This window comes from Galeopterus variegatus, unplaced genomic scaffold (genome assembly GCF_000696425.1).
Source record: "Galeopterus variegatus unplaced genomic scaffold, G_variegatus-3.0.2 Scaffold2770, whole genome shotgun sequence".
NCBI classification, from domain to species: Eukaryota; Metazoa; Chordata; class Mammalia; order Dermoptera; family Cynocephalidae; genus Galeopterus; species Galeopterus variegatus.
In genome coordinates, this window is record NW_007728881.1 from 242852 (window position 1) to 270090 (window position 27239).

Here is a 27239-nt window from a genome sequence, read left to right on the forward strand (position 1 = left end):
TTTTTTTTTTTTTTTTTTTTTTTTTTTTTTTTGTCTTTTGTCTTTTTCCGTGTCCGGCAATGGATCGCAACCCTCAGTGTTGCCCCCATACCGGACCGGGGACCGGCAACGGGATTGCAACCCTTGGTGTTGCTCCCGCGCCTCGTTCAGCCAGTGAGTGGGAACCGGTCTGTATGTGGGATCCGAACCCTCGGGCGGGAGCGCCACCGCGCTTCCCAAGCGGCGCACTATCCAGTGCGCCACCGGGCCGGCCCCCAAAATTAATTCTTTCAGTAGCTTGGTTTCCCTTTAAAACAGAACCTGCTTGTTGTATCAGCTTTACTGATATCAACTGCTCCACACTCCCACTTCTATAAACTGTGTTTGCTTATCACAATAGCTACTGTACTGGCTACATGAATGCTGGGAAAACAAAACATATTACTGCACTAGCTACATGAATGGTGAGAAAGTGAAACCTAGAACCTGGAAGAGTTTGCCTATATAAACCCTGTAAGACCTAAACTCGGGGCTCAGAGCTTGGAGCACTAGCTCACCTGGGCCCACAGGTGTAATAAGTACCTGACTCTCCAACCCTCTGAGTGCCGATTGCTTCTCTTTTGAGTCTATTCCAGAACAATATACTGTTATATATAAGTGAGTTGATGAATTCTGAATGAAACAAAACCAAGTGAGAGGAAAACTTGCTTCCTTTACCCAAACACAAACCTGTTCACATCCAAATCACTTATTAATATTCAAAGGCTAATGGATAGGCCCATCTTCTCCTTAGCATTATGATACTTAGACACCTAGGGAGGAAACGTTCCAGTCAGGAAATCCTTAATGAGAAGACCCATCTTCACCTCCCACTTGGGCAACAACAGCCAAGTACTAGACAAGGAAAATGGAGGTTTATTCCTAAACTAAGGTATCTGACGGAATCATGGAAATATGCCATAGTGCAAAGTGGAAAATGTTTACAGTATTCCCAACATAGTGCCTATTCTCTTTGGATTTCCTAATTACTCTTCTTCAGAATGAGTAAGTGGTATTCCAATGTAGTTAATTATTGACTCATATCTGAACATTCAAATTATGAATTCTAATAAGTACCTGAGTACTACAGGTCAGCTGCTCATAATAATGAACAAATAATTTATTTTCTCTTAAGAACTGTTGCATTTTTAATAGCTTTATTGAGATATAATACCACTTAATTCACTCATTTAAAGTGCTCAAATCAATGGTTTTTAGCATATTCACAGTTATGCATCTATCATCACCACATTCAATTTTAGAACATTTGTACCATCCCAAAAAAGAACGCCCACCACCACCTCTTAGCTATCATACCTAATCCCCCATCCTCCCTGCTCCTGATAACCACTAATCTATCCCTGTAGATTTGCCTATTCTGGAATTTCATATAAATGGAATCATATGCCCATAAAGATTCTACAAGAATGTTCATGGCAGCATTACTCACAGCAGCCAATGGAGTTGCAATATGTGGTCCTTTGTGACTAGCTTCTTCCACTTAGCATAATGTTCTCAAGGCTTGTCTATGTTGTAGCATGCATCAGGACTCAATTTCTTTTTATTATATATTTTTTTCTGAGTTATATTCCATCGTAAGATTATATCACATTTTCTTTATCAATTTTTCAGTGATGGGCATTTGGGCTGTTTTCACTTTTTGGCTACTATGAATAATGCTGCTATAAAGGGCTCAGCAAACAATACTCCAAAGTATGGCACTTTGGGCATGATGAGTCCTTTAAACTGAAGGACACTGGAAGGGCCTCACAAGCTGAGCTTGCTTTCCTCCAGACTTCACCCATGAGCCTTTTCCCTTCACACCTCTCTAGAGGTAGAAGTTAACTTGTAGAAAACTGATAGTAATGGAAATAGTTTCTATCCACAGAAATGCAAATTGTATTTGGTGAAACATGAGTACACTTAATTATCACCCTTTGGATACTGACCAGTTGTACATTCATTTGTAAATCTGTTTCAGCATTACTTATCTGACTATAAATCCACGGTACCTAGAGTCTCTTCTGAACTAGCTGTAATATCTTACTGGTTCCTGCATTAATTAATAAGTTAAGTAAAATCTTTGACATCGTTCATCTTATATCTGTATGACTTGTTGGGGCTCAGAATGTGACACCCATAGTATGGCACTTTGGCATGTGGAGTACTTTGAGCTAAAGGACATTGGAAGGGCCTCAGAAGCAAGGTCTCTCTGACCTTCTCCTGCCTTCCTGTCTCCCACCCTTACTCCCCCAAAGTGAGTTATAGAAACCAGAATTCCTTTCCCCAAGGTGGGTCATAGAAACTAGACTCCCTCTCCCACAAAGCCAGCCATAAACCTAAAAGGGCCACTCTCTCTCTTCTCCCTTCTCCCTGGAAGATGCTCATTGCAGAGAGGGCCTGCCCCATAATCAGGAGGAAGGAACACTGCACAGAGCGGCCAAGAAGAGTCTCAACAGACAGGCCTTTGTTGGGTTTCCCCCACTCAGTCCATTACTATTAAATAATATGCTTTTGTACAACCAGATTTCTACATGCTGTCCATGTTTCACTGAACCTAAGCATAAAAACAGTCTTCCCTGGGTCTTTGGGTCTTCATTTCTGAAGGCTTCCTTTTGACATAAAACTTTGATTAAATAAATCTGTTATGATTTTCTCTTGTTAATCTGTCTTTTGTTATAGGAGTGTTGGCTGTGACCCTTAGGGTAGGTCAGGAAGGGTGTCACCCCTTTCCTCTCCTATAGAGTCACAATTTTATCCTCTTTAAAATGTATCTTTTGGGCTGGCCGGTTAGCCCAGTTGGTCAGAGTGAAGCCTTGTAACACCAAGGTCAAGGTTTCAGTTCCCTGCACCAACCAGCCGCCTGAAAAGTAAGTAAATAAATAAATAAAATATATCTTTTAACAGTTTATATGGGGGGCATTCAGTGCAGGGTAAATAGATGCTGTCAAATTTTATGCATATTTGAAATTTTTTATAATAAAATGTTAGAGGAAATTATTAAGAACTAAAACAAAACACTTAAAAGTCAGATTCCACCGTGACTACCTTATCCAAGTTTAAAGACTTTTGAGAAGACTTTTGTGCCATGAACATCTGCACAGGCACACACACAATGCATTTATATGTATAGTAGATAAACAATTGCTTAAAATGATTAGAGTGTTTCTGGCAATTTAAAAACAAATACTCTGCAATGAGATAGCACTTGGCACCCACCAGCAGAATGGCTAAAGTTAAAAATATGGACAACATCAAATGTTTGCAAGCATGTAGAGCAACCAGAACCCTCCTACTCAAACATTGCTGGTGAGAGTGTAATACACATGACCACTCTGTAAAAAGCTAGTAGTTTCTTATAAAACTAAACATAAACCTACCCTATTATCCAGCAATTCCACTACCAGGTCTTTATGCAAAAGAGATGAAAACATATGCCCATAAAGATTCTACAAGAATGTTCATAGCAGCACTACTCACAGCAGCCAAAATCTGGAAACAGCTCAGTTATCCTGCAATAAGAGAATAGATTTTTTTTTAAAAACCCTATAAGGGCTGTCCAGTTAGCTCACTTGGGAGAGCATGTTGCTGATAACAGCAAGGCCCAGTGTTCAGATCCCTGTGCTGACCAGAAACCAAAAAATTAAAATAAAATAAAATAAAAACCCTGTAATATATTTACAGAAATAATATTTGGTAATTAAAGAGTGACAGGGCTGGCCAGTTAACTCACTCAGTTAGAGCATGATGCTGATAACACCAAGTTCAAGGGTTTGGATCCCGCTACTGGCCAGCTGCCAAAAAAAAAATTAAAAGACTATTACTAACGCAAACAACAACAGTGCACCTCATTAACACGCTGGGTGAGAGATGCCTTATACAAAAGCACACATACTGTATTACTCCATTTAGATAATATTCTAGAAAAAGCAAAATTAATCTGTATTTTAAAAAATCAGATATTGGTTGCCTCTGGCAGGGGGGGGGTTGGAGGACTCACTGGGAAGAAGCATGAAGGAATTCCCAGGATTGAGGGTGATGTCCAATATCTTGATAAAGGTTTGGGTTACACAGGTGTGTGCACTTGCCAAAACTCAGCAAATGTGAATGTATATGTATGATATACAGATTTCATTGTATGTAAATTTTATCTTGAAAGAAAAAAGAAGTAAAAATGAATACCACACTCTAGTTAATGACAAGCATATTAAAAGTATTTAGGGAGAAATGCATTGATGTCTACCATTTATTTTGAAATCCATTAAGAAAACATAGAGGAATGGGCCGGCCCGGTGGCACACTGGAGAGTGCGCCGCTTGGGAGCGCGGTGGCGCTCCCGCCGAGGGTTCGGATCCCATGTGGTGACCGGTTCCCGCTCACTGGCTGAGCGTGGCGCGGGCACAACACTGAGGGTTGCGATCCCGTTGCCGGTCCCCAGTACGGGCGTGACACTGAGGGTTGCGATCCCATACTGGTCAGTAAAAAAGACAAAAAGGAAAAAAAAAAGAAAAGAAAACATAGAGGAATGAATAGATGAATCAATATGTGAAAAAAAGTATAGGAAAATGTTAATAAAAGAATTAGATGGTGATCTTACTGGTATTCATCATAAAATTCTTTCAACTTGGTTATGTTTGAAATTTCATAAGCTACTAAGGAAAAATCCAAATACTTCATTATTACCATGGGAGCTTAAGAAATATTTTCTCAACAACCTTCTCATCTTTCTTCTATGCTCTAGGCATCTGGAACACATCCCTATGCAAAAGAGACAGAGAGTTCTGCCCCTAAAGAGCTTGCTCTGTGCTCACCCATACTCACCAAACAAAAGCATGTTACAGTGACAGAAAACTAGTAGACCAGGGCTGGCTGGTTAGCTCAGTTGGTTAGAGCACAGCCTTATAACATCAAGGTTGTGGGTTCAGATCCCCTCAATAGCCACATGACAAAAAAAAAAATCTAGTAATCCAGCAGCAGGTTCACCAGAAACTAAGCTAAATTCATTAGAAATGCAAATTCTTAGATACAGACTTATAAACTCAGAAACTATGGGGGCGGGGTCAGGATTCTGATGCATGTTAACATTTGATAGATCAAAGAAGGTTTTTATGTTTTTATTTTATTTTTTTTTTTAAAAAGATGACCGGTAAGGGGATCTCAACCCTTGGCTTGGTGTTGTCAGCACCACGCTCACCCAGTGAGCAAACCGGCCATCCCTATATGGGATCCGAACCCGTGGCCTTGGTGTTATCAGCACCACACTCTCCCGAGTGAGCCAAGGGCCGGCCCAAAGAAGGTTTTTAGTAGTGGTAATAGTCACTAAATTTCAGCTCAGAAGATGATGCATAGCGTTTTGCTCCAAATAGTACTTTCTTCATGTGTAACTACTTGTTTTTATTATTTTTTAAACTGCTCTCCATACTTCTCAACTAGTAAAGGATAAACAAAGACAACAAATATTTTTTACGTGTTTAACAACACACAACTCTGAATAAATAACCTAGTATTTTAACTAGGTGGGAGACCAAAATATGACTGTAGGAGACCAGAATATGTCAACCCAAAATAAGCCTCTTTAGCATAAGGATTATTTTAAGCGGATTATTTTGAGAAACAGCAGACATAGGAAAAGCTCTGAAATCAGAGAAGTTATCCTTTAGTAAAGGAAATTTACATCTACAAAGAAAATCTCTATTTGTCTCAGGTACCAGGAAGGGAAGGATGACTAAATCACACGAGACTCATCAAAGAGAAGGCACCATGCAAACCTGCATAACAAACTTCATCCTTGTTTACCATGCTTCTCCTGGTCACCTTCCCATTACTGGCCTCCCAACACCTTTCTTTGTTTCAGCTTAAGATGGTATTAAAGCCTGAACTCTAAGCCACCACTTTAAGATTTACTCATTTCTCTGAGTACCTCCCATGTATACATGAGGTATGCATGTTAATACTCTTGTTTGTTTTTCTCTTGTTAATGTATCTTTTGTTATAGGAGGTCCCAGCTAAGAACACATAAAAGGGAGAGAGAATTTTTTTTTTCCTCCCCTACAGTTCCAAAATTCAACAGTTTGACCCAGTCTCTGCATCCAGCCGGTGTTCCTCTGGATCAAGGATCAAATCCTTTCTGAATGGTACCAGGGATTCTCAATCTTGGCCACATATTAGAATCACCTGGGGAGCTTTTAAAAAATACTGATGCCTGGGTCCTACCCACAAAGGTTCTGCTTTAATTGGTGTGGAGTGGGGGAGGCAATGGGGGGAGGGGGAAATCAAAAAAGCTCCCCAGGTGATTCTAATGTTCAGCTACATTTGAGAACCCCTGCCCTCACTATTTATTTATTTGTTTGTTTGGTGGCTGCTGGTACAGGGATCAAACCCTGGACAATTAATTTTTTTCTTTTTTTTTTTTTCTTTTTGAGACTGGCCGCACTCGCGCTCAGCCAGTGAGCACTGTGAGCTCACCGGTCATCCCTATATAGGATCCGAACCCGCGGCGGAAGCGCCGCACTCTCCCGAGTGCGCCACGGGCTCAGCCCCTGGACAATTAATTTTTTTAAAAAACTTAACATCAGGTTCTTCTAGAAGTAATCAAAGAAAACTAAATTCATATCATAAGCCAAAATGAACACTAGAGAGGTTCCCAATGGCTCTCAAATCCACAATTCATGTTATCAGTAGTAACTGGCCTCACTCCAAGGACAGGTGCTTATCATTAATATGCTATAATACTCAGGGGCCATCCTCTAGTAGCATTTTTCATTAAAGAATCCCTTGATGGTTGCACATCATTGTGAACGTACTAAATATCCCCAAACTGTATACTTAAAAATGTTTATGTTATCTAAATTTCGCTTAAATTTTTTTAAAAAACCAAAGATTAAAAAAGAAAGAATAACTAAGGCACATGCATATATAAAAACCTGGTATATAGGGAGATGGTAAAACCCAATATCAAAGTAGACCATTAAGTAAATGTTGCTAGGAGAAAAACTAGCTCCCTACTTTACACTCTAAAAAAATTCCAGGTTTGGGGCCGGCCTGTGGCTCACTCGGGAGAGTGCGGTGCTGATAACACCAAGGCCACGGGTTCGGATCCCATATAGGGATGGCCGGTTGGCTCACTGGGTGAGCGTGGTGCTGACAACACCAAGTCAAGGGTTAAGATCCCCTTACCGGTCATCTTTTAAATAAACAAATAAATAAATAAATAAATTCCAGGCTGATTAAACTTAAACATGAAAACCATAACTCAAATCATTAAAAAAAGCATATAAGAGAATATCCTTATATCCATGGGATAGGAAAGGATTTCTTCAAAAAGCCCAAACTATAAAAAAAAATTTATAAGATAAGATAGATAAGAAAAACAAAACAAAACATAAGCCTAAGCAAGCTTAAAGGTAAACAAGAACCTAAGGGAAGATATCTGGAACATATAAAAGATACTGTTTTTCACAAATTCAGTCTTCTATGCATATTTTAATTTGAGAAATAACAGGTGCAGGAAGGACTTTCTGACCTTCCCCTGAAGCAGGTCATAAGACCCTCATGTGAGAGATGCCCTCCCTGTATCCACAGGAAGGAGCATCCTTATCCCCAAAGATGAAGGGACACAAAGACAAATCTGAATACAGACCTTGCTAAGTTTCCCCAAGTTTATTACACTTAGCTTATAACCCCCTTTGTCCTATTAATATTTCTCCATGACTTTCCACTCTTCCTCAAACCTAGCATAAAAATACTCAGGTTTAACCACTTCTTCAGGTCTGAACTTCCTTATGAAGGTTCCCATGTCACATAAAATTTACATTAAATAAAATTGTATGCTTTTCTCTTTTGTTACAATGGTCCAGCCAAGAACTCAGAAGGGTAAAAGAAAAAGATATTTTTCCTCCCCTACACAGTATTATTAGTAAAAACTTAAATACAACCTGAACGCCCATCGCCAGGGAGAGAATGGATAAAATATACTATAGTATATAACGTAATATGATAAGATACAATATTAAACTATACCATACCTGTAGGTCATTCCATCTAACTACTACATATGAGTATACTAAATAGTAGTGTAGAAAAAATGTCACACTTCAATGGAAAGTGTCTGCATTGTCTATAGCGCTCCCTTCCAGGCTGTCTGCTTCTAGCCCTACTCATTGTCTTTGAACTATTTTGCTTCTCTTTGTAAACTGTAGGTGCTGGGGCACAGAGAATACCCCAAAGTATGGTACTTTGGTGTGCTGAGCACTTTGAATTAAAGGAAATCAGAAGGCCTTAGAAGCTGCCACAGAACCAAAAAGTCTCCAACATTCTCTTGTTTTTTTCTCCCACCCCCCTTGTGCAGAGAGGAACTCTCTCTGTGATGGATTTTGCACGTGGCCGGCACCATCAAAAAGCACCAGCATGAAATAGCCGCTGGCCTCGTCTTCCACTCCAGCACCAAGCCCCTGCTCGCTTCCCTTTAGGAGAAGCCTCCTGACTTAGAAACAACTTTCAGGCTTCTGCATCGGCACAGTTCTCCACTCAGTTACATCAACCTAATGGCCCCTCCCCCGTACATTTCCTGCCCTAAAGCTAATACAAACTCTCACAAACCCATTGTTGGGGCTGTCCCCATTTTCAGGGCAGCCCTGGGCTGCCTGCCACTTTGAGCACAGCCGGGCAGATTTTCTTCCTTTAATAAAGCTTGAACAGTACCCAGTATCTCGGCTCACTTTCTTTCACTCTGGAATTTACTTACCTGACTAAAGAAACTTCTTTCCAAATGAAATCCATTTTTCTTAAGAACCCATCCCTAGGAATCTCATCAAATAACCAAGAAAAAATAACCGCAGGAGAGGAAACTAAAAGTCATCACCATGCCTGGACAGACTTTCCTTCTATTCATCTAAGGGCAGCTTCCATAGATTACCTGAGAGACTTTATCTGCATAATAAGACAACCTTTGTTCACAGTGTAGTTCCACCCCTTATCATCCCATAACTTATTGGTTCCCTTCAACTTATTTTCCCAAAGCAAATAATTTATAAACCATTGTGTGGTCTTCAGGGCCTATTTATGCCTCCTAAAAATCATTCACTATGCCTTTAAAATTTCCTACTGCCTGACTTCCCTCTCCTCTGTGAGGAGGGTATTTAAGCTTCAGCCATCTGGCCCTTCTTTGAATCTCATACTCCTGGGTTAATAATGAATAGTTAATAAAATTGTATGCCTTTTCCTCCTATTAGTCTGTCTATTGTCAGTCATTTTAGTGGGCAGAGTTAGCTTTCCCTCCACCCCTACATAGGTTACTCATAGATATGTAAACTCTGTCTTGTCCCGTAGAGTTTTGATTTATTGACTTCCTTCCTCACAGTGGAAAAACCAGTTTTGCCTTCATTTGCAATTAAATTTCTTTACCCCATATAAATTTGTGCTTCCTGACTTTGGCTTTGAACTGGTTATAACATCTGCCTGGTTCCCTCAAATGTGAGTAAAATTTAACACACGTTTACTTTCATCTGTATGAGTTATGATTTTACCTTTTTTTGAAAATTATCCTTAACAGTAGTTAAACACACATGAATTTGGAGATCAAAAACAATGTTAAATGAAAATAGGCAAGAAGACATAGTGTGACAATTTATGTAAATTTTAAAAAACATGCACAAATACAATTGTTTATTGGAGGTACAATAGGATTAGAAGTGAAAAAGTAGAAGGATACACACCCAACTCATGATAGAGGCTGCTTCTGGGGAGGATGAGGCAAACTGAACTGGGGGTAGGGTGAAAGCAGACTTTGGCTATATTTCTAATTGTTTTCCTTTAAACAAATATAAAGCCAAAAAAATAAATAAAAGATGGTATTAACTGTTAGTTCTAGGTTATAGGAAAATGGCCGTTAATAACATTATTTATACTATATTATTTATATATTATTTATACTTACGTACTTGGAAAAAGATTTCAAAGTGCTGTTTTGTGAAGCCTCATCACCCACCCCAACCCAGATGGGCAGCCCACAACAAACAAAGAAGCTGTATTCCAAAAGTTCATTGGTAAGTAAGTTTTTTAGACCTTATTTGTTTTCCCACCAAAACAATGTTATACCTAACCATTAGGTTTCTAGGCCAGCCCTCCCAATCTCATTTAATGTATCATATGACAAATGTTAATCCTAACAGTACATCTCTCACATTCTCTAGTCATGAGGCAACCTGTCACTTAGGATATGGCAAAAAGGGAACACAAGAGTTCAGAGTTAAGGTCTATTAGTTGGTCAGAAAATTATTCCTGCTTCTGACAGGGAACAGGCTAGGTGTTTCTTTTTTTTTTTTTTTTCTTTTTGTCTTTTTCTGTGTCCGGCAACGGATTGCAACCCTCAGTGTCGCCCCCGTACCGGACCGGGACCGGCAACGGGATCACAACCCTCGGTGTCGCTCCCGCGCCTCGCTCAGCCAGTGAGCGGGAACCGGTCTGTATGTGGGATCCAAACCCTCGGCGGGAGCGCCGCCGCGCTTCCCAAGCGGCGCACTATCCAGTGCGCCACCGGGCAACGGATTGCAACCCTCAGTGTCGCCCCCGTACCGGACCGGGACCGGCAACGGGATCACAACCCTCGGTGTCGCTCCCGCGCCTCGCTCAGCCAGTGAGCGGGAACCGGTCTGTATGTGGGATCCAAACCCTCGGCGGGAGCGCCGCCGCGCTTCCCAAGCGGCGCACTATAGCAGTGTGCCACCGGGCCGGCCCCAGGCTAGGTGTTTCTATGTACAGAATGTTTTTAAGTTTGCTAGTCAGATTTTATATATATACGTGTGTGTGTGTGTGTGTGTGTGTGTACATACACACACTATATATATCATACATACACAAATATCTTTAAAATATATAATATATAAAATATATACTATAAACTAATAAATACCGATTTATACACACACACACGTATATGATATAAACACACACCTATACACACACGATATAAACACACGCATGACATAAACACATACATATGATATAAACACACACATATACACACACATATGATATAAACACACATATATACACACGCATATATGATATAAACGAATATGTGTATCAGTTTGTGTTTTTCAATAGATGGAGAGATTGTGCCAGAGATGAAGTGACTGCTCCAAAGTCCCCAAGACTTAGGTGCCACGGCAATAAATAAATGAAGAGCTAACCATATGCCTGCATTCTCAAAGCTCTGTTTAAAAGACGTCTCATGGAGTTTTTCTAGAAATCCAATCAATAAAATCACGGGATAATTTCCATTCACCGATGAATGGTAAAATCCAGCTAATGCATTTGCTACTTTCTCTTTCACAGCTTCTATCTACAGCTGATCTCACTATGTACCAACCTTCACACCATGGACTATCGCTTCCCTTCTTCCCACATCTCCCCCTCTTTCCCAGAGGAGGACTGTTCCAGAAATCAGATTTGCTGCCTGAGATTCATGCTACTGCTGAAGCTGCAGTAAGAGAATCATTAATATGTTACATATGACGCAAGATTCTTCCTAAAAAGTAGAATTATCCCTCAGAAAAAACAAATCACTTTATAATCAAATACTTACAAAGTACCTCTTGCTGTAGGGAGTTCTTTCAATTTCTTTATTTTGAATACAAAGTACCAGTTGGGGTTGACACAGTAGCCTAAAACAGCCTCAGTCAGGGTTTGATTTGGGCTGCTTTGGCTAATGCTATCAGTGAAAGAAGACAAATTAAACACAGATTTAGCAATTATTTCTGGGGATATAAACTCATACTGTCACGTGTAAATTGCCATTGTAAACCAGCCTTTTTTTTTTTTTTTTTTTTTCTTTTTCCGTGTCCGGCAACAGATTGCAACCCTCAGTGTTGCCCCCGTACCGGACCGGGGACCGGCAACGGGATCGCAACCCTCGGCGCTGCTCCCGCGCCTCGCTCAGCCAGTGAGCAGGAACCGGTCTGCACATGGGATCCGAACCCTCGGCGGGAGCGCTGCCGCACTCCCCAAGCAGCGCACTGCCACCGGGCCGGCCCGTAAACCAGCCTTTTTTTTTTTTGTCTTTTGTCTTTTTCCGTGTCCGGCAATGGATCGCAACCCTCAGTGTTGCCCCCGTACTGGACCGGGGACCGGCAACGGGATCGCAACCCTCGGCGTTGCTCCCGCGCCTCACTCAGCCAGTGAGCGGGAACCGGTCTGTATGTGGGATCCGAACCCTCGGGCGGGAGCGCCGCCGCGCTTCCCAAGCGGCGCACTTATCCAGTGCGCCACCGGGCCGGCCCATAAACCAGCCTTTTAAAGATCATTTTAAAAAGTAACAAAGTGGTTAAGTTGTAGTGACCAGAAATATACACTAACTGGACATTGTAAAAAAAAAAATCTTAATGTTATGCAAGTGGATACTTGTAACTTGGTATAAAATATTCAATGACAATATCATGATTTCAAAAAAGACGTATCTCAAAGAACTGAGCATGCAGTCTGGAAACTATATTGGCAGACTCAAAAAGTGGCTCCAGTGATGATAAAAATACTAAAGTCAAAGATGTGTGTGACGAATTTGAAGAGAAATGTTTTATAAATAAGAGGAGAAAAAAATTTCTAAATTAGTGTTATTTTATAAAGCATGTGATTTTAGATAGGCATATGTACCTAAATTTCAACATAAATCTTTAAGTTCATCTACATGCCTAAAAATACATGTATTTTCAACTTGACCAAAAACACTTTCTGGACTTTTTAATAGAGAAAATGGGGAAAATTTGATATTTTAGATTGCCTTTAGTTGGGTAATATGGTATATGCTGAATTTCAATAAAATAAAATTAACACAACTAGCCTAGTGACTGGTTAACCATATGGAGCTCTAGTTCCTTCTATCAGAGGCATAAAAAACTGGGAAGTTTGATCCTATTTACTGACTTGTTCCACCTCCATTTACTAATCTTTTGCAGACTATAACTTGAAACAAGTCAACAACAGGAGGCCAGGATTCTTTCCTGGAATGCTGCTGGTCCCTCCTTGAGGATCTGAGATGGCCACTACCCAGCACTTAAGGCCAGCACCTCAGCCTGGCTCTCAAAACCCTGATGCAGCCCTACCCACCATCCCGCTCACCTAATTTCCTACCACATCCAACCTCCATTCCTGGTAAGGTGTTTTCCTCACCATCCCCAGTCAAGCCAGAGTCTTCCCTCCACGGCTCCACCTACTGGAATGGCTGCCCCCATCCTTTATAGCCCAACCCTGTTCCACGTTTTTCATGCAGTCATCCTGACTGCCTCAGCCCACACAGCTGGCTCCACCACTCCCTGAAATCCTTGTGCAACGCACTCATAATTTAGCATTCTGATTGCTTTGGAAATATTCTTTTTTTTCCCCCCTCTAAAAGAAAAGAATTTTTGAAGGCAAGGACTAAGACTAATAATTCTTTCATATTCCCCTCAGAGCTGATTGTCACTTGATTGACTGCTCTCTAATGACATCATGCCATTTCAGATGGAGGATGCTTTTACCCCTGTCCAAGGACAAACCAAACTAAAATGAAAACAAGAGTACTGTCTTTTGTAAACAACTGTTTTGGTAAGGATGCTACCTCTGAGACTATCAGTATTAACCTACCAGCCTGAATCACAGAGTGTCTGCAATGGGTTGATTCCAGATGGCACAGTAAGAAAAGCAGGCACCAACAATAAAACCACATCTTGCTTTCTAGAGTCATAAATGGCCCTCCTACATTTAATCAGCAAAACAGCTTGTCAGGGGAGAGAGCTTAGAAAAAAAAAAATCCAGAACCTGATCGCTCTTCATTCCTCCACTACCGCCACTCTGAGCTAAGCTGCCAGCATCTCTCACCTAGGACGTTGCAATAGCCTCCTAACTAGTTTCCCTACATCCACCCTCACCTCCCCACAATCTACTCTTGACAGTAACCTAAATGAGCCTGTTAAAATAGTAGTCAGATTATACCACTCCTCTGCTAAAGCCCTCTGATCATGGATCAGTCTAAGTCCTGGTAGGAAACAGATGGCACAAAGTGGGTGATTTGAGGAGTTTATAAAGGAACTATTATCAAAAATGTGGGCAGGTGTACAAAAACCACAAGGGAGAGTGCAGTATCTGGAGCTGGTAACTCAGGGACATTTGATCCCCTCCTAGACCTGAAGGTGTGAAGAGAAGGACTAGAGGAGCAAACAGAGAGCTCCGGGGAGAAGGCACCTGATAGGAGATGTGGCCTTAAGTGTAGGGAGACTCCAACCCACACGACCCTGGAGGAGGGAAGAAATAAGCTGACGTCATTCTTCTCCCTCTCTCTCACCTCCCAGCAATACTTCCCATGGCCACCTGTAACCAGCAGCCATAAGGCAAGGGTGCCTGTCAGTGTAGGTCCACCTCCTGGGCACATCTACAGAGCAGGGCAGCAAAGGGGTGAATGAATCTAGCGAGGTAAAATGGAAGCTATCCAGCTAAATAGCTTCCTGTCTCAATCGGGGTATTTAAAAGTACTTACAACAGCCTATACAGCCCTATAATTGACATGATCTGATCTCATCTTCTATTCTGTTTGTTAACCTCTCTAATCACCAGGCATACTCCTGCCTCAGGTCCTTGTACTTGCTGCTTTCTCTGTCCAAAATGCTCTTCCGCCAGATCCACATGTAGCTTGCTCCCTCATTTACGTCGGGTCTCAGCCCAAATGTCACCTCATCAGAGGTTTTCCCTAATCACCTTACATAACATCTCCCCTGCTCCCACCCCACCCATTCCTGGCACACCTTATCCCATTTATCCTGCTTTATTTTTCTCCACAACACTTCTCTCTAATTAACATTTTATACAGTTATAGATATAGATATTTCCTTTTTAATTGACTGCCTCCCTGGTCTTAAACAAAAGTTTCCATGAAGGTATCAACTTGGCCTCTTTTTTTTACTGACTTATGCCAAGTACCTAGAATAGTGCCTGGTACATAGAAAGCACTCAAGTATTTGTTGAATGAATGGAACCGAAGAACTCATGGCTAAGAGCTCTTCTCACTGTTTTTTATTGGTTTAATTCCTATTATTGAATTATTGTTTAACAAATAAATAGTCTCCTGATAATCAAATAGGAAGCAGCTGACAAGCATTTGTTTTTATGGGAAATGGCACAAAATTGAGCTGTCAGTAAATCCCTCTAAGTAAATGGAAGCTTCAGTCAACACCAAAAGAATAACAGTAGTATCCTCTGTAAACAGTTCCTCCTAGCAAGGTTGTTATTTCTGGTAAATAGACTATAATTAACCTCTCGACCTGGTACTTCTCTAAACCTCAGTCTTCTCATCTGTAAAACATGTAAGGATTGAATGATACAATATATGGACAGCATTTAGCACAAAGCTCAGACCCAATAAATTGCAATTATTAAAACAGTGAGGTAGCTACATTAATCTTCCTACTATCTAAAACTGTTCATCCTAGACTTCTTAAATGTGAGCTGAAATAACAACATGGAAAAGAATAAAAAGATCCTCTACTATCCACCATACCTAGATTTGGGCCTAGATTTGAAAGGTACTCTATAATACCAATGTTCCATATCAGAACCTAGCATCTACTCCTGGCCCTGGCCTTGACCTGTCTTTTTTCAGATGAGAACCCTGTTGTATCCACTTTTGCATCATTCATTACAACTAAGTATCTAGAACACAAGTGCTGGTGTTTTCCTGGTAGGAACTAAGCAGATAGGGACTTCAGCACTCTGCTGGGGGGAATAAAAGGCAGAACACGAAAAAGAGAAAGAGTAGAACAGAAAAGCTCATGCTGATGTTCTTGTTCTCGACTTGCTTCTCTCACTGTGGAAGTTTCTGTTCTGGTCTCTAGGTTAACAAACAAATGCTGACTCCCTTTTTTCCACCAGCCTCCTATTCATGCCCTTGTTCACTGGGTCAATCCCATAACTACATAAAAGGTGACCCCATAGTATAAAGTTAGATAAGAAGAAAAAGGCTTGACCTGAACTCGACAATCCATCACTTAGCAATGCTGCAAAGATCCTGTATGCTTTTTATTGATTGGAGATTTCTTTGCAATTTTTTGCAAAAAACACACTGTAGGACACACTGGTGGGCTATCCAACCTGGGGAGCTAGATTCAAAAGGTAAGGGTTTCCTTTGCTACCCGAAATTCCATGAAGCAAAAATCAAAAATCTCCAGTTCTTATACTATGTGTATGACCATGTATTCAAGCCCTTGTTTTTATTATAAATTTATAATTATATCTACAGTCATAACTATACAATATATTTATTACTATTAATTTTGCCTAAATAACGGCTTCCACTTCAGGTATGAAAGACAAAGCAGGTCCCTCCAAGGTTAAGTCTGGAGACTGATATTACTAAGAGATCTTATTTTAGTAAGCAGCCAGATGCTTATTTGTGTTAAAAAGAATCATCCTGAACACTTCTCCTAGTGACAGATGGACAAATAGGTCTACGATAACTAACTTGGGAACGATTCCAATTGGAGAATGAGAAGAAAATCAAAAGTATAGTTCACTACTCATTCCCCAAACGCTTTTCACAATGATAGATTCAATCCTATTAGGCCTTAGTAAATGACAAGTAGTCCAAAATTCATACTTTTATTATAACACTTTCCAAACTGTATTGTTTTCCTGCCTGTCTTCCCCATCCAGGCTCCTGGTCAGTGGCTGTTTTATTTCTTTGTATTTCCAGCGTTAAATACCATGTCAAGCACAGAGCTGTTACTCAAATGACTGAATGACCACCAAAACGCCCACCCACGAGGCAGGCCCCAATCCTAGCACTGTAAGTCACAAATTAAACAGACTGTGTAATGGCATAACCACAGTTTGGCCGTTCTCTACCCTCCATGTCTCCAAACTGCGAGAGTACGTGGGAAAGTGCACTATCCATCCCGGAACCTCCCGATGTCCCAGAAGAACCGAGTGGGCTGTCTCATCCGCCAGGGCTGCTTCAGTCCTCTAGGCACAGAACAGGATTCTATCCCCTCTCTAAGGCAGAGGGGACCCGAGCATTGTCCTCTCCTGCAAGCCCAGCCTTGACAAAGACCCCTCCCCACCCCGGCCCCTCAAGCGTTCCACTCCGAAACCCAAGCCTGGGCGCCCGGAGCTTCCCACAGGGGGAGCCGCGGTGCACTGTGGGAGTCGTAGTTCCCCAGTGAGTTCCGCACCCGGGCGGCCCTGCGGACGGGACTCCCGCTCCCAGAAGCCCCCGCGCGGGCGCCTCACCCAGTCCTGCCACCTCACCTGTTCTATGGACGTGACTGTTTCCACCGAGTCGTCCTGCAACCGCTCCCGCGCGTGCTCGGGCCTCAGACTGTACAGCGGCTCTGACCAGACAGGGGAGGAAGATGGAGGGCAATAGTAGGTGAAGGAACTCGGAGAAGCCATGATCAGGAGAGCAGCGGGCGGTGTATAGGACTTAGCTTCGTCCGGCAACAAGGCGCATTGAAACTCGAGCGGGCTAAGGCGCTACGGGGAGTGGGAAGAGCCAAAAAGATTTTCAACGCGAATCCGCCTACATGTCTTCAGGGAGTGAGTTACTGGGATGCTGCTGCCCCCTATTGGGCAGAGGAGATGCTGCAAGGGCTCAGCTTTCTGGAGCGCAGGGATGTGCACATCTGAACTTCATTTCAGTGCGATGGCGTGGATGCCTCGGTTCGTTATGCAAAATTTTAAAAAACATTCTGCTAATTCTCACTTAATTGTAAGGCAGTAGTCTGCAGTTTGAGGTGCCCGAGAACCCAATGAGTGTAAATTTAGAAGCATTTCAGACAGCTCTCCTGATTGCCTCTGTCACAGGCTATTACTCGTAGAATTGTTGTGCCCCTTTGGGTTCTTGACACCTCCCAGGAGAAGCCAGTAAACGTACAGAATTGCCGTCGCAGTACTCGGTGATGGAGGAAAGGGGCATTGTCATTTTCTTCTACCTCTTGGGGATTACAGTGCAGTTGCAGGAACTAAAATGCAGTAGAAGGAGTAAGTGTAAGTGAAACAACCAAAGAAATATTCAGTCAGCAGATATTTTTTGAGCACCTCCTGCATGTCCAGGCATTGTGGAAGGCCCTAGGAATACAAAAGTGAAGAAAACAAGGCCCCTACCCTTGGGGACCTTACATTCTGATGAAATAGAATTAAATGTATGAACACAGTAAATATATAGGGATGTTATAAATTATATGAAGGAAAATAACAGGGTCTATCAGAGAGACTAAAGGGGTAGAGGATGAACTGGATTGAGTGGTCAGGCCAAGCCTGTCTGAGCAAGTGACATTTAGAGTAAAACCTGAAGGATGACAAGGAGCCATCCTGATGAACAATATGGGAAAGAGCTCCTTAAGAAGAGACCTCAAGTTTGAGAGGACATGCCACAAATATACATAGACATGCTTGTATTAATTCTGTTATTTAATCTGAAGGTGTTCAGAATAGAAGAAATTCTTACTGAATGGACTTTATCATGTACGCCTCTATAAAAAATAATGTTAAAGTTGTGATTTTAGGAAAACTCTGCTACCTTTGGACAAGCAATAGAAAAGAATCTCGGGCCGGCCCGGTGGCGCACTGGATAGTGCACCGCTTGGGAAGCGCGGCAGCGCTCCCACCTGAGGGTTCGGATCCCATATACAGACCGGTTCCTGCTCACTGGCTGAGCGAGGCACGGGAGCGACACCGAGGGTTGCAATCCCATTGCCGGTCCCCGGTCCGGTACGGGGGCAACACTGAGGGTTGCGATCCGTTGCCGGACACGGAAAAAAAGACAAAAGACAAAAAAAAAAAGAAAAGAATCTCTTTCAGGGCCCACATCAAAAGGACTACACCAAAATTGCAATAACAAGAGATTAAACTATGTAGGATGGGGCATTGTGGGAGAAGATAAGATAAAAACAGACATTCCCGATAGACTTGGAGCCAAGCTCTACTTCCTGTTCAGAGCATTTAACTCTGTTCCCACTCAATTCCAAGTCACACATCTCGGATCCAGGGAATATAGTCCAGTGTGATATTTCTCAACCAGCTATCCCCCTGTTCTCAGTCTCTGGTGGTAAATAGAAGCACTCAGATTCCAAACATGAAGCTAGGATGGCATAAAGGCCTCAGGTGGGTGAACACTATCACCATGGCCATCTTAGGGTACTGTTGCCAGGTTAAGACCTACAGGCGCCAGAATGCTATCAAATCTGGGAATAGGTGGGACTGGGTGGGTTAGGTTCATGAATAGGGCTGCTCAACATGGAATGGTCTCATTATACATCCCTCTGTATTGACATCTTATTGTCTTTCCCTTAATTTTGTTTTGGAAAAAATTGTCTGATAAGGTCTGGGTCATTAAAAGGATAGCTGGAACAATTTTGTAACAAATTGTTGCATCTGTCACAGGTGCTCTAAAGCAATTGCAAATTATATTCTAGAAGTAGAAATCCATTTCTGAAATGCAGCCTCCTCTGCAGGGGGATCCAACAGATGTTAATAGGAGTATGGCAGAGGTCTCCTGCAAGATAGTGTCTGTTCATTTAATAAATGTTTATTGAGTACCAATAATGTGCTGGGCACTAAGCTAAGTGCTAAGGAGACAGTGGTGAACAAGCCAGACACAGTCTCTGCCCTTGTGGGCCTCATGATTTATCAAAAGAAACAGACATTAGATAATAACCTCAGAATTGACTTTCATTACAGTTGGGGAAACAGCACGAGGTGGAAAAAAAGCATAGAATGTTGTGAGATTGCATAAAAGGAGAGACCTAAGGTAGTCTGGAAGATCTGTAAAGATTCCCATGACGAAACGAGTTAACTAACCCAGGGTGAGGGAATATCCCTGGCAGAGGAAACCCAGTGACAACCAAAAATCAAGTGAAACCAGTAATGAAAAATATGCAGAATTTGTAATCTACATAAGCATCGAGATGATTGTTCAACCTTGGATCAGCAATGGCCCACCAGTTGTTCTCCCTCTGGATTTAGTAAAGCCACTCATTCAAGAAGCAGAATAAACAAAAATATTGGCAGTAATGTGGAGAGTGATGTACTTAAAGGGGAAAGTCTTAGTGATAATAATTAATAGCAACTCCAGCTTGGACTGCAGATGGTTTGGGTTTATTTTATTCAAAGGCCTAATATTTTTTTCCTAAATTAAACTGTGAATCATGTTTCTTAAAAAATAATATAAAATGTGGATGGTATTATTTTGTACTTTCACGAGCAAGAAAAAAATTAGTGGTCTAAATGAAACACTAGAGGTCACTTCTAACCAGAGAGTTGGTTTACAGGGTATGCTTTAAACTGCACTCCTTGGATTAAACACCCAAACCATATGTTGGAATGAATTGTTTCTTTTCATATCTTGTGAAGCTGTGTAATAATATATATTGGAACAGTTGGAAAATAGAAAGAGCTCATCTATTATCCTGCTAGGTAATTAATTTCCTCTTCCACATTGACTCTCTTACCATCCATCATCTGTGCCCTCCTACTCCGTGCTCCTTGTCCTTCCTGTTCCCCTGGATGGAATGACTGTCCCAGCCCCCACCTAGGCCCATCCTCTCCCTCTCCATCCTTCCCTCATCTCTCTTAAAACATCAGACTTGCCTTCTACGTGATCATGCCATCACCCTCAAACATGCTATTTCTCTAATCTTGGGGAGAAAAAAACATTCTTAACCCTTTTTTGAGGGTGGGGGGAGCTGGCCAGCACAGGGATCCGAACCCTTGACCTTGGTGTTATAAAACCGTGTCTAAACAACTGAGCTAACTGGCCAGCCCTGTTTTTAACCTTTTTGATTCCACTCCTCCTCCAGCTACCTCCTCATTTCTCATTTGCTTTTAGAGCAAAAGTCCTTGAAATAGTTGCCCCTACCAATGTCTCCAGTTCCTCTCCTCCAACTCTCTCTTGAACCTTTTTTGGCTTCCCAATCAGTTCTTGTCAAGTCTCCGTTAAACTCCATATTGTTAAACCAAAGACAAGTACTGACTTCATCTCAAGTCTTCCTACTTGACTTCCCAACAACATTTGATCATTCCCTCCTTCATACACTTTCTTCTTGAAGTGTCTAGCACTGGTTTTCTTCCTGTCTCCTTGGCCTTTGCCATTTCTTCATATCTCTAATAACTTTGGAGTGCCCCAGGATTCGGGCCTGAACCTCTTGTCTGTCTACACACACTCGCCCATGAGCTCAGACAGTCTCAATATTTAAAATACCACCAGTATGTTGAAAATTCCCTTGTTTATATCTCCAACCTGGATCTCTCTCTTGAACTCCAGAGTTCATGTCTAATGCCTGTTTGCATTTCCACATAGATATCTAAGAGGCCTCTCAAACTTAACACAACAGAGCTATGGGCTACTTTCAAACCTGCACACTCAGCCCTCCCCATGTCGGTATGGTAACTCCATCCTTCCGGTTACTCCAACTACCTGGAGCTATTCTTGATGCCTCTCTGTCACTCCCCAAATGCTTCTCAAAATATATCCAGCATTGTTGCTTTGCCTCCCATGGATTTGTCACCCCTTTTCCCCTGGGTGACAGAGCCACCAAAGATTACTCAAAGCCCATCTCTTCTGAGCAGTGAGAAGCCCCGAAAAGGGGTTAATCTCCCAGAACCCTCAAGAGAGAGGAATTCCTTCCATTTGGGAAATTAACCCTGAATTGGGGTTCTCTTCCCACATTTATTCTCCAGACCAGGAAGTTACAGGAAGAGAACATAGGTGGGGTTTTTGCTAAGTATAGTTGAACAAGTTTAACAATAGAAGCTGGTAACATTCAGTAAGACAAGCAAGGTGACATTCCATAATGCAATTTTCAAGAAGTTAAGTTGATCCACCAACAAAAGCTTGATCTTAGCAAGCATTCTCTTCTTACATCAATTTCCCAGTATCTTTACATATCAATCAGTAACTTGTCTGTCCTTTGAGCCAGCAACCTTGCTGTGTTACAATTCTTTATCTTACAACAGAGACTATAGCCTGGGGAAAGTTTCCTGTCCCCTGCAAGGACAACATTTTATATGTACTTTTAAAAATCTAGGGCAAACCAGAAACTGCAAGGCTTTGGAAAACCAGGCCCTGTGAAATACGTTTGCTTTATGTATACTCCACATCTCCCCTGTTTTATTTATTTAAGAGAAAAAGAAAAAGCTATAGATCGGGTTTTCACAGTTAAGACAAAAGCATTTAAAGCAAAGTTAGTATCATTTAGCACAGCAAGTCCTTTTAATTTACTTCAGGTGAGGACTGATGATATCTCTCAGGGCAGCTGCAGCAGCATCATTCCAAGTGCTGTGAATTGGGTGTAATTACCAATTATTGAAACTCTGGAATGGGATTCTGCTCTGTATAATAGTTGATTTTGAGTCCAGAGAGTTTGTTAATGTTCACCTGTCCAGGACATTACTGCTTCCAAAGCATCTAGTCTTTTTTAAAATTTTTGATCAATTAAAAATCTTTTGTTTAAGAACAGGATGTCTCATCCAAGTTACAAACACCCTCTTTAAGGCCAGGAAAATTTAGAGAACTGCTTTTGTAGAGAAGATGTTATTTACCCCTTTATGATCAAGGCATTCCTCATAAAAGCATTGATGATAGATATCTTGATTGAAAAGATCTTACTGTTCTTTGTATAAATCCCATGGTGCTGGGAAGGCTCATCCCCAGGTGGTATTCTGTCCAACATCAGGAGGAAAGATGAACAGCAGGATGAAGCAGCAGTTAGGTCAAATTAGGGCAATATGAAAGAGGGGTCAGCAGCTTAGAAGAGACATGCTATCTTACAACCAAAGTTTTAAATTATATCCTGTTATAAAGGGAGAGAGTTAATTTTCATTGAATTTATAAAAATAGCCACATTGCCATAATAATCACAAGGATACTTAAAGTTATTAAATTTGGGGGGGATCAAATAGAGAGAAAACAAATGCTTTTACTTCTGTTTTAAATGATATTTTTCCAAACTGTGGTTAGTTATAGATAGCTTAAGAGAGAGTTTTTTTAGATTTGGAAAACAAAACATTAAGAGAACCAGCAGAGTTTCAAAATAAGGAAATTGTAAAAACCCATAATTCTTTTTAATTAGTTCACTAATTAACTTGTGTTGGCCTTTGTGAACAATTTCATAAACCCATTGGAAATTTAGTTTAAACATATGAACTCAAAGTTTGTCAGGAAACTGTACCTATCAGAGTTTTTCATGAAATATTTGAAAACATAACATTTTAAAATTATAATTAAACCAAAATTATGACCAGTAGCATTTATATCAAGACACAGATTTTCAAGAACCTTACAAGATTTTGGAACACATATCCATAATGCCTTCAGTATTGACAATGCTTTCCCATATAGTCTAATTTATTAAATAAGCCAATTAGGTTTGATATATTTTTTATATATCCTTTGAGAAGCTCCAGGGCCCTTAGAACTCCTAAAAGTTAATTTAAACCAAAAAGTTGAGCTTTCAGAATTTAGTTTTGGAAACTTTAGTCAAATAACAAAAGGCTTAAAACACTTACTTGAATAAAATCACAAATTATTACAAAAATAAAACCAAAGTGACAAAGGGTTTCAAAGGCAGAGAGCACAAGAAATTATCATGAAGTAAGTTTCTTAAACCCGTTACCTAAAGGACAAAGAAAATCTTTTACAATTTTGTATTAAGAGCAGTTGAGTGAAAAGATGTCGGGCCTTAAAAACCAATGCCACCTTAAGTGACATTACAAGCGGCGCCATTATGGGCCCACAAGGGCATATTAACGTGGCAGCCTAAGACGGCGCCAGGAGGAAGTAGGGTAGGGGTGTCTGCAGGAATCTTGCCTATCTGCGCTCCTGAAAGGCATTGAGATGTAAAGCTAGGCATTGAGACAGAATGCATGCCCTTGACCTTTAAGTTGAATGTTAAAACCTCCCCTCCCTATCTGCCTATAAAAACAAGTGCTTGTGTGATAATAAATGGAACTGCCTTGACAGAACCCCCGCCGCATCTGAGTGTCCTTTAACTGGGCTGGGGTGCTCACCTCTCTTCACGGCTCTCTTCCCCCGTCTCCTTCCAAAGGGGACTGGAGGGAAAGAGTAATCTGGGCCCGTTCGCTCGCTCACCAGAAGGAGGCTAGTGCTGTACGGGTCGGCCGCCAGCGGTGGACCCGACAAAAAGACCTCTAGTAATCCAGTTTGATTAGTAAACCCAGGCAGTGATTGTGTGCTAAGAACATTTTTATACAGTCAGGTTAGTAAATAGGCATCCAATTATCAGAGCAAATTATACAAAGCCCAGTTTGAGTTTTAGCTATTTTTATCAAATACATATTTATGGTTTCCCAGCCAAAAACTTGGTGCATTAGATCTATACCCTTATCAGTTAATGTTAACTAGGGCCTATGTGATATTGGGCTTAGGTCTCCTTTCACTAGCCATTTTGGGTCCCAGGTTTCCACATGGCATTTAGAGCCAAGTAGAATCCAGAGAGGCAGAGGGCCGTATTCACAAAGGTAATGTCTAAAATATATTGTTTCTCCCAGCATGGCCAGGAGGCAGAGCTGAGATAACAAGGAGACATATTGACCCAGAGACAAATTTAGGTAAAAGGTTTATATCAAATTTTGAAAATATATTTATCAAAACTTTAGAAAAACTAAGTCACATGAACTTGAAAAGTATACTTATTTATTAAACTTATTGGTGAGGCCTCACCCTGTTTTAAAGAAAGCAAGGTAATGAATTTACATTGTAAAGCAAAGTATGCAAGGCTTTTCAAGAAGATGCAGAGAAAATTTTCTTTTAAAAAAAAAATGGCATAGAACTTTACCAGAGGATTTTGTGAAGAAATACATAGATGAGCCTAGAAGAAAATTCAGAAGTCTATTTAAGATAACCAGTTGGATGCCAGAAAATTTGAGACCATCTAGTTAAACAGGTAGATTTTAGTTTAGTTTTTTTTTTTCTCAAGTGAGTTACTGAACATAAGGGCTGAGCTATTGAAATCTATTTGACTGTCAAAGATTTTTAATTTACCCTGGGTCAGTTTGGAGCTTTTTGTCATTATTGTCATTACTGGTGGGCTCATGTAGGTCAGAGTGGAGGTGTTTGTTGGCACCATCATCACTGGTGGTCTGATGTGTACCATCCCCGGTGAGATGGATTGAGGTGTGATGGCGAGACATTGAGATTTTGGGATCAGATTTAATTCCTCGTCTGGCTTGGGGTTCCACATAAGGTTTGAGAGCCTTAGCAAGAATCCATAGAGGGCCTGTGGGTGAAAGAACAGACGCATACCCTCTCCCCCATGTTAATAATTCGGCAGGTCTCAACCATTGCGGTCCCGTCAGCAGGTGGTGGAAACCAAGGGTCTAGGTCTCTTTTTAGGAGGTATAAAGTGTCATTCTGTGGCAATTAATTTTGGGGAATCACAATTTTAAAATTTAGTGTTGGGCCAGCCCGGTGGCGCACTGCTACAGTGCGCCGCTTGGGAAGCGCGGCGGCACTCCCGCCAAGGGTTCGGATCCCACATGCAGACCGGCCGCTCACTGGCTGAGCGAGGGGCAGGAACGGCGCCGAGGGTTGCGATCCCGTTGCCGGTCCCGGTCTGGTACGGGCGCAACACTGAGGGTTGCGACCCGTTGCCGGTCACGAAAAAAGACAAAAAGGAAAAAAAAAAAATTTAGTGTAAACAGAGCTTTAAAGACTTGTTTATGAGGGGCCAGTCCTATATCTATATTACCCCTCCTTTGTTTACTTATTTGAGATTTAAGAAGGCCATTAGCTCTTTCAACAATTGCCTGGCCAGTGGGGTTAAATGGGATTCCTGTGACATGTTTAATGTTTCAGTTGTCACAGAATACTTGAAAGAGTTTGGAGGTGTATGCTGGTGCATTATCTGTCTTAATTTGATTTGGAATCCCCATGGTGGCAAAGGCAGAAAGACAATGTTTTTTAACATGTTTAGCACTTTCTCCTATTTGGGCAGTGGCATGAATAAGACCAGAGTAAGTATCAACAGTAACATGTAAATATTTAAGATGTCCAAAAGTGGAATAATGAGTGACTTCCATTTGCCAAATTGCATTACCTTTTATTCCTCGAGGATTAACTCCTCCAGGGTGAAAGAACGACAGGACCTGAGCTGACAGCTCACCAGAGAAGTTCCACTTTATTTGAGAGTGAAGCATACATTTATAGAGAGCTGAGTTCCTGGAGAGGGTGGTTAGTACGCGGGGCGGTGGCTGATTGGTTGGAAGGGTGGGTGGTGATTTTGATAGGCCATACTTTGGCGCCAGCAGGAATGTTAGGACCTGGAAGAGAAGCTGGAAAGGCGCCATGTTTTAGGGAATGTCTCCTTTGGGGTTTTATGGGGCCCTACATTCCTCCCTTTTCCCTCTATTGGGGGGGAAGGTCGTCGAGGTCTTCAAGCTACTTCCTGCTGGAGAGGGGCATTGAGGGGGGAGGAACAGGGAGGAGAAGGAAGCCCTTTATTATACCCCAAAGGAGAGTGGTAAATAGGGTGATTTCAAGGGGGGAGAAATCCATGAAGGTCTCTTGGAGCCATAAGTCAGCCATCTGCTGTGTCCAGTGGGTGTAAGAGGTTGTGGGAGAGATCATCCAAGCATCTGCAGCTATGGTGGTTAGGAACAAGCGCCATCGGTGACTTTCAGTGCGTCAGGCATTCTGCAGAGGAGTGAGAGGTGTCCTTTGTGACAAACAGCTGGTAATTTCTAAGTAAAAGCTGGTTAAAAGGCTTGGAATGCAGGGTAAAAAGAGGTAGGCTATTAAAATAATAGTTAGAGGTTTTGGAGAAAAGAAGAAAAGGGATTAGAGTTGGACGTGGCCCGGAGGCTAGAGGCCAGATCGGTGAGTTTGATGATGTTAGTTTCAACTAGGCCTGATTCATTGACATAATAACAACATTCCTCTCCAAGGAAGATGCATGTGCCTTCCTTTTCGGCGGTGAGAAGGTCTAGTGCTCTGCGGTTTGGGAGAGCTACCTTAGCGAGGGAGGTAACTTGCCTTTGTAGGGAGGAGAGGGACTCAGCGGTGGAGGTTAGGACTCCTTCAAGTTTAGTGTTGATGTCTTTAACTATCTGTATAAGTTTAATTTCCAAACGTAGGAGGGGTTGGGAGTGCCCTTTAGGGGCAATAAGGAAAGTAGGAAGAGGCTAAGAAGGGAATTCATTTCCGTGTATGGGTGGGAGGACTGGAGGTCGGGATAGACGGAGTTTGA

General features: G+C 41.6%; 1 protein-coding gene across 2 annotated transcripts in view; it reads right to left on the reverse strand.

Moving 5' to 3' along the window:
- The window catches only part of FNTB (farnesyltransferase, CAAX box, beta), a 78401-nt gene extending 60356 nt beyond the window's left edge, over positions 1-18045 (reverse strand). Inside the window, exon 1 of one of the 2 annotated variants that reach the window (XM_008582937.1) lies at positions 17287-18045. In XM_008582937.1, coding sequence (XP_008581159.1) covers positions 17287-17430 — 144 coding nt within the window. In that variant the 5' untranslated portion in view covers positions 17431-18045. The remainder of the gene's footprint in view (positions 1-17286) is intronic. The other variant, XM_008582936.1, reaches the window with a different exon arrangement.
- Between the last annotated feature and the right edge of the window lie 9194 nt (positions 18046-27239).